The sequence below is a fragment of the Alligator sinensis genome, unplaced genomic scaffold (genome assembly GCF_000455745.1).
Source record: "Alligator sinensis unplaced genomic scaffold, ASM45574v1 scaffold38_1, whole genome shotgun sequence".
Classification (NCBI taxonomy): Eukaryota; Metazoa; Chordata; order Crocodylia; family Alligatoridae; genus Alligator; species Alligator sinensis.
In genome coordinates this window covers 65,421-74,328 of record NW_005842179.1, presented here as the reverse complement: position 1 = coordinate 74,328, position 8,908 = coordinate 65,421, and the positions used below count along the sequence as shown (strand labels likewise).

The window sequence follows — 8,908 nt, the reverse complement described above, 5'->3', positions numbered from 1 at the left end:
CTTACAGTGACTCTTCAAACAGGAACAGACTTGAGCAAATAAAAAGAAAATGCCAAGGATGTCTGGTTTGACTTGCTTCTTACTAACAGAATACCTTTTAGAACAGGAGTGTCAGATATATGGCCTGTGGGCTGGATTCAGCCCATGAAGCTGAATGAACTGGCTTTGTGGGTCTCAAACCAATCTCATGTGCTGCATACAGCATGAGAAGATGGTCTGGTACATGGGCTGGACCTGGCAGCAGCGACTTTGTTTGCAACACAGGAGGTGTGTCTGGGGTATGAGCTGCATGCAACATCTGCACCCAACCAACCCTGTGCAGGGGCTCTGGGGCCAGTCTGAATCAGATGGCACTACAGCCAGCAAGTAGAGCTGTCCGGTGTGGTTTGATATGCATCATTCACTCCATGCTGCCCCCCTCTGCCATGTTGAGTGACACCTTGCATACCACATGCCAGCCCCAGTTTGGGGCTTGTGCTACTAGCACATAAGTTGGACCTAGTGCTGCGGGTGCCTCCTATGGCATGGGGTGTACACCGCATGTTGCACCTGCCAGACAGCTGTGTGTGCTAGCTCTGTGCACACAGACTGAGGCCCAATTCTGAATGACCTAGAGTTCAGGGATGCTCCAGTGGGGCACTAAATTCAGCACACACCCCATGCCAGTCCCCTGGGCTGTGGGGAGTGCTTGCAGCACCAGATCCAGCCTGTGTGCTGCCTATAACGCAAGCCCTGGGGCTAGTGCATGCTGCCTGTGGTATGAGGCCAGCATGGGGACCATGCTGCACATGCTGCCTCACCAGATTGGCCCTACCCCCTGGCTCTGGCACAATTGAATCTGACCTACAAACCACCCCACAGACACTCATCTACCCCACAGGGCCAAATACATTTGCAACCCCTGTTTTAGAAAGTTTCTTCATCCTTATCTCCCAGACAGTTTGTATTAAAACTTCTATTCTGTCTTAAGCCCAAAGACGAAGGTCAAACTTATAACTAAGTTTCTCAATAAGTCAGTTTGATGACACAAAGCAAATTCTAATCTGAACAGAACTTTTCATGCTGTAAATTGAATCCATATACAGCACGTTTGTCACAGTAACCAAAAAGTATTCCCGTTCCATTAAGCTGTGTACATTTCAGAATCCGAGTCATATGCCTTCCTTTCAATAATGATTAGAGTAATTAATTTTGACATTTTCTCAGCAGATAGAAAGTGGATGACAAGATAAAGACTGCATGCTTTACTGCCACCCTTCACTCTAGGGCAAAGAGTGGGTTGTTCCTACCTCCTGTTCTACTTTTGGCTCCAGGAGACACCAAAGAGGTGAAATGTCAATTCTCTCAGCACTATCTATGTTGTGTAACACGCATCATTTTTGGATGTGCACTCACTGAAAAATTCACAAAAGCAATCACAGCAGGGAAAAGCTCCAAGTGTATTTGTCAGAAGTATGTCAGAGTGTACAAACCCCAGGACAGGAATGAGGTAATGACTAGTTATTATTTATTTGTCTTATTGCAGTGTGGAGGATGGGGATTCTATTGTAGTAGGGGTATAAAGAGATTGTCCTTATCCCAAACTGCTTACAGTATAAATAAGAGACAAGACAAGGGACAATAAATGAATATAGAGAGGCGGGGATTTTAAAACCATGAGACACTATTTCTCAGCATGATACATCATCATGCCTCAGTACATCATCAACCTAATCATCGTCAAGTTTTTATAGGCATTGTGGCAGAAGGGAGTTTTAAGTTTTAACTGTAAGCAATGTAGTATTTTGCAGATGTTTATGAGATGCTCTCCCACACCTGTGGGGCAGCTGTACAAAGGTGTTAAAAAAAATTGCAGGTTGGGTAATGGAGGCAGACATCATGGGACAATTGAGGGCCATAGTTGAACTTTTAATATGGGAGAGAGTATGTATGTGTGCTGGGGTCAGGGGTGGGGTGGGGAATGGGAGCAATTTCCTAGGCTTGACCAAAAACCAAAATCTTGACGTAGCTGAGACCTGCAGGGCACAAAACTTAAGATCCACCTATCCCCCTTGTCAGTGATCTGTGCAAATAATATATTACTAGATGATTTCTTATATCAGAGCTATCCAACTTCTGGGTACCTAGTCCATACCCCCTCCCACTCAACCACTACCCACGTGGGCAGTGTGACCTGCTAGGGGTTATAGCAAACCATGCTGTGGGAGAGAACCAGGGGTGGGAGCAAGAAGCAGAAGCTGGAGGAGCAGGATGGAGCCTAGAGACACCAGCACGAGCAAGAGCAGTAGGTATATATACAAGGTTGCAGAGGCTCTTGCTGTTGTATAATCATTTGTAATTGAATCAACCAAGTCCTTTGCTAGCCTCTTACAATCTCTGCCAGTGCTATTGGATTCTCAGTTAGAGATGGATTATGTCCCCCTGAAATCAATGGGTATTCATGCCACTGGGAACAAGAACAGATTCTCATAGAGGGTTTACTTGGCCTGATTTCTCTGCATGTGATAAGCAGCGGTTGCCTTTCAGATCTGAGGATGCATTAATCTAATCATTAAGCTATAAGGTATGCTAGAATGGGTTTCTCTCTGACTCTGCTTTTGAAATTGTTCTAGTTTGCATAAATAATTAAACAGACATTGAACCCCAGACAGAAAAAAAGGTTTATTCTGTAGCCCAATGGTTAGAATACTCACCTGGGTGTGGAACAGTCCTATTCAAGTTAGGAGTCAGAGGGCACATCTACATGGGTGTTTTAATGTGCATTGGCCTATTTTCATGAAAATTAAAGCATCACAAAAAGACTTGCACCTGCTCTAATCATCATTAAAATAGGCTAATGCACCTTTTGTAGTACCTCACATTTGTAGTACTAAATTTAATGTGCATTGCCCAAAGTGCATTAATGAACATGTAGGCATGCCCAGAATATTTCAATCAGCATCAGGCTTTCTGATAAAAGGGTAAAAGCAAATGCCTTACTCTTAGCATTAGGTATCAGAGTTTTCCGTTACTACATTCTGACGTCTCAGGCAAGAAGATTTTTGGCAGAGCTAGCAGCATTTACAAAGAGATGAGGTTAGCAGCCCTGGTCAACGGTGAGCTAAGTGATTGACTCAGGATGGTGATGATTATATTCCAGCACCTTGCTTATCTACCTTAAAAGACCATTTAAGGATGGAGTCATGATAACCAAAGGCTTCAGGGCAACAGGGCACAGCAAATAGAATGGGAACCTGAAGTTCTCAGAATAAGAGCTTTCAATGTCTGCTCAACATCTTCCACAGGACCAACAAATTATTTGGAATGCATATTAATGTGGACAAGATAAAGTGATGACCTTTTGTAAGAGAAAGGAAGAGAACTATATAGACATTTGAGAAGGTTGGGATTAAGTGTCAAGACCACATCAGAAATGTGCTAATCAGAAAAACCAATAGGTGCAGAAAAGATGGCAGTTGATACAGCCATAATGAAGGAAACTCCAGCTGCCCACTAAAGAACATACCCTTCAGCCTGATATAACAACAAAGAGACTATGCAAGGAGTTCCTAAACTATGTAACAGGTTGGTATGGCAGGGAGCTAAAAATAATGTGTGTCAAAGTGCAAGACAGAAGATAATGGAGAATTAGGGTTTATCTATACCAGTGGTTCCCAACCTTTTTAGACAGTGAACTGGAAGTGCCACGAACTAACAAATTGCAGACCGGCAAACTGTGGACCAGCATACTGCAGACCAGAAGTGACCAGCATACTGCGGACCATCTGCCAGTATACTGAGTATACTTTTTTATACTCAGTATAGGGAGTATACTCAGTATAAAAAAGGGTTGGTGGCTGATCTGCAGTATGCTGGTCACTTCCGGACTTCTGGTCAGGCAGACAACCTTCCTACAGACTGGCAGCCAACCCTTCACGGCCCTGTACCAAGCCACGGCCCAGGAGTTGGGAACCTCTGATCTATACCATGGCAGCAGTGTCCTGCAGTGACTTTTCTGAGGACACCCTGACCACCTGCTCCTGCCTGCACACTCCAAACAAAAAATGTGCAGGTGAGGCCATTCCAGGAGTACGCAACAGCTGCTTCCAAGCACACTGTAGACCAGTGGGGTTTGACCTTTTTGGCAGGCATGTGGCACAGATTAGCTCCACACCCTTCTCATGCCACTGTCATCCCTTCCTTTACCCACTTTCTGCCCACTGCTCTGCTTTCTGCTCCCTGCCCTATCTGCTGCTCTGCTGCCTGCCCACTCCCTGATCTGCCATGTGACACACAGAGTCTGTCCATGCCACTTATGGTATGCATGCCACAAGCTGGCTACCCTTGCTATATACAGAGCAAGGTCTCATGAGCAGTTACCCTGCAGGGCTTTACTGATGCATTTCTGAGTTTGGAATATGTAAATAGGAGTAGGTGGAAGTATCCTGGCCAGGTTGTACTGCCACTGTCATGCCAACCTGACCTAAAAGTTTGTGTGGCTGGTCCTTATGGTCATTCAACTGTGTGACAGAGAAAGGAAGGACCACAGAATATGTAATCACCCTGTGGTAAGGGTTATGTCTTGAGAGATTGGAGGGCTAGATTCAAATTTCTGCTTCAAGTCAAACAAAGGATGAATTTGATCTTGGGGCTTCCACATTCCTGGGGAATGTGAAATGTGGAGAACCCTCATTTCTTTCCTGCATTTTGTGCAACCTTATCAAGCAACTGTGTTCTGAGCGTGTCACCAGTGAGCTACCTGGAAAAACAACAAGTCTGTGAATCCCTGGCATGGTTCGCTACAACATCCCTATCACTACCATGGCATGGTTTAGACACTAGGCTGTTCAGTGCCATCAGGACATGGGGGAAAGGAGGGTGAGCATGCACACAAAAGCACCTAAAAGACTTTTATTGTTGAAGACATAATTACCTAAGAAATGTAGGCATCTAAAGCACTAGGTGACAGCTGATCAGGGATTTTGAGGATCTAAACTTTGGACTCAGGCACCTAACTGCCACTTAAAGCCTTTAAGTCTATTTTTAGTTCTAGCCCAAACTGTTTAACAGCTGTAGCTGCAACAAATTGGCTTAAAATCTTGTTGCCCCCTCTAATATGGACTGAGCCTAACTGAACTTATGTCTGATCTTCATCCAAATGTCTGCACAAGGCATATAAGAGTGCTTGAAGCATCTGCAGGATAAATGCTGGTAAACAATCAAAGTATTTAGTTACATCCAAGAAGGAAAATGTCATGGTATTTTTATTTGTTGAATTGAAAAAACAAAGTCTGAATTGTTAGGAGACTCTGTTGTATTTGTTAGTCATGACCTAGATTTCAGTTAATGTCATCTTGAAGAAATATATGTGGAATTACATTCCTTTCTGCTGCCTGTCTTTTTTTAAGGCTAAAATAATGCCTCCTGCCCAGACCTTTAGGCTAACGTATCTTGATCTTGCATTTCAAGTCTATCTGCTTATCTTGACAATTGGTGAGGAAGTTTCCCCTAGTTACTGTGTAAAATATCTATAGTAAATATTGCCTTTGCATTCACAAGACACTGATGTTGGTCCTTTTCCTTTCTTAAATAATTGCCTGTTCTTGATTTTAGTGATTTTTTCCCCCTTAGCTCAGAGTCTGGCCCATTTTTATCTTAAAACTGTGTTATCAGCAATGGTGTCAGAGTTAAAGGGCCATTAATTTTACCTTTTTCACCCTTTGTCAGCATTACATTTGTTTCTCATGTCCTCAGACTTTACAGGTCAAACAAGGTTTTCTCTTTACTTCTTCCACTCCCATAGCACTCCCACAGATTAGTCCTTCAAGTAGCAAACCAAATGTGATCTAGTCAAATGTGACAAATACGATTGACTAGATCTATGCTTCGCTGAATCAACAATGTTTTGGAAAGTGTTTTAAGTGTAATTAAACAACTCTGCAACGGAGTCCAAATTTTTAATAAATATGTTATTCATAGTCTAAGCCAAAATGGAGTTAAGGTCCAATATATTATAAAAAAGTTGTAGGGATATTTAATTAAACAGAACCAAGCTTTATAAGCCCAGACAATTCCAGCGTTTTGCTTGCATTTAACCCCCTCCCCTCCCAAATCTATCAAGGTTAGAAATGAAGAATCAAAACACACAGATAGTTTTAATTCTGTTACATCCTGCAATAAATTATGTTTAAGGCAGTTTGTTGTTTGTGATCCTAACTTAAACTGATTTGATCTTAAACTTCCTCCTACCGGCATCAGCACAAGAACCAGAGAAGAAGGATGATTTTAAAGAACAATGAAAATTTGATCTACCAATGAAAACTCTTGACATATAGGACCAGTGTCTTTCACACCATTGAGCAAATTCTATCGCTCAAATAGTGGCATGAAAATTAGCTGTTAAGGAAGGGTGGTAGTTAGTTATTTTCATCTGATGCCATCATAGCCCCATGTATAAATGACCAGAACTGCTGACCCAATTGTTTATAGGGTATGTAAGTTTAACAATTAGATGCAACAATATTTATTTGTCTAATTTACCAGCTGATTTATTTGCATATAGCTACAAATTAGATTTCACTTTGCTTAAACTGCAAGGAAAATTTGCACCGTGTGTGTGTTATCTCATTGTTAATATCACTAAACTAAGGAAAAGAAAGATATACAGGTGTTAAATTTCTTATAATGCACAGGCATTAATTAATCTTAATTCCAAGTGGTTATGAATTTCCTTGTACATTCTCATAAAATTCATTCTCTATTCAGAGAGTAAGTGCTGCCCATTTGGGGCCAATGCATATAGGAGATGCATGGATGATACATAACTACTTTCTACTCCCCTCCACAACCTCCATTCCTCCACACAATTTAACTCAAAGAGGATGTTGGACTTAAAAGTTTATGCTTACTTTCCCCAGCTGTAAATGGCTATCCTAGGTGTAGATCATCAGACAATCAGGAACACAGTGTTTGCACATGGAGGTCACCCCACCTGGAAGCTTTTGTAATTGTAACTGCCCAGCTGTGCATACCTAGCTACAGCATAGGAACACGTCAAGGCCATCTTCTGTGTGGTTGCCTGACACGCTGAAACAGCTCAATCATTTGGGGAGCAAGGGCATTTGAGCTAGCTTCAAGGGAAAGCAAAGATGGGGTACCTGCATTATCAAAGTGGGAGAAACTGTGAGATGTTAAAACAAGAATTTCATATAAAAAATTAGAATTAGCCTGGTTGACCAAAATGTACTTCCATAAAGCTCTTATGGAGAAGGAAATCATCCAGCCATGCTGACATTTATGGAGACATAAATCTTAAGGCATAACTACAGAAAACTTCTGCTTGCAAAAATGAGATGGGTTAGATTTTTGCACTGAGATGATTATCACCCTCTGGGCTCAAAAAAAATCTTATTTGATTCCATTTTACTGACTTGCTCAAATTTTATAGCTCCTTGAATGTAACAAATCACTTATTCCATCTATAAAGAAATATTTGATATGTCTGGTTCCCTTTTTATAAACAAACAATTCTAGTTGTTTCATAGAACATCCCTTTCCTTGTTAGATATTTCTTTCAGGTACATTTTTTAGCAGATCAATTTACTTTCAACTCTTTCTACTTTTGACTTTCATTTTGATTTGAATTTTTGCATCTATTACAGGTGAAAGGTACCAACTTAAACAGCCTAAAAGAATGAAGCCTTATCTGTATGCACAGAACAGGAACCATTTCCCCATGTCACTTTCAATATACCTCAGAACAGAGGTAGACAGATGAGGAATTCTGACTCCATTCTAATTCCACATTTGATCTGTTTCACGATTCCACCAGTCAGTAGCAAAAAGTGAGGTAGAAATGGAAATGAGTTACCTAACTTTATATCAGCCTGTGAGACAGCAACTCCTGTTAATAACTACTGAAAAATTATTGTTCTTGTTAATAACTATTTGAAAAAATAAACTGTAGATAACAAAATCCTAGTATTAGTCACATGATCCATTTACTCCTACTGTACTTTTGGGAGTAATGCAGGAGACTGATGTATGATTTGAGACCCCGGTTACAGATCTCCTATAAATATTTGATTCCAACACACTTAAGTCATTTACATTCTTGATACAGATAAACACACTTTTCCTTTCTATTTCCCCTGTCTTCAGTCAAATCAGAAGTAAAATACCTTGAGGCACACTGGGTGCATCTACATGTGCAATTAATGCCACTGAATAAACTCTGGTTCAATAAGCCAGAATAAGCTAATCCTGACATCACCATCTACATGTGTGTTTAAGCAGAGTAATTTACTCCACTGTCAGATAGTACTGGTGTCTAACAGGACTAACCTATGCCAGAGTAAATTAATCTTCTGCATCCTAATTGCAGCACACGGGTAAACAGTGATGCTTTGCTACTCAGTAAATTAATCTACTGTCTTATAAGAGTGATAAAAACTGGAAAATAATCGTGCTGTATGATCTCCCAGAAGTCCTTTTTCTGGAGGAGTTGTATATATAATTATTATTAGTTTAGGATTCTTTGTCAATGTAGGTCACAGACTAGTGAGGATACTTTGAATGCCAAATCAGCAAAGCTGATACATTGGAACTGCTTAGAGTGGGGGCATAAATCTGAAACTGTTTTGGCCAGGCTCTTTCAGACAAGTACAATCTCTTACTCTGTGTTTGTACAATGCCCAGCACAGTGGAGTTTTGGCCTTTGTTGAAGTTCATAAGCACTACTGTAGTGCAAGTAGTTTCTTTAACTCTTCTATATTTGCTGTGCTTATAGTGAAGTTTCATTTTGCTTTAAACATTGTTTTATGTTAATTCCTTTGGAATGCAGCATTGCTGGCTTAGCAGGTAAAACCTGATATGTTGCAAAAGAGATCATCACCTCTTTCTCTCCCTCTACTGGGTTAAACAGAGAAGG

At 41.1% G+C, this 8,908-nt stretch overlaps 1 protein-coding gene across 1 annotated transcript in view; it reads left to right on the top strand.

Moving 5' to 3' along the window:
* Positions 1 to 8,908, top strand: part of LOC102373482 (nephrocan-like) — a 57,188-nt gene that overhangs the window by 6,196 nt on the left and 42,084 nt on the right. Inside the window, exon 2 of the mRNA XM_025207052.1 lies at positions 1,235 to 1,327. Within this exon, the coding sequence (XP_025062837.1) occupies positions 1,235 to 1,327 (93 nt within the window). The remainder of the gene's footprint in view (positions 1 to 1,234; positions 1,328 to 8,908) is intronic.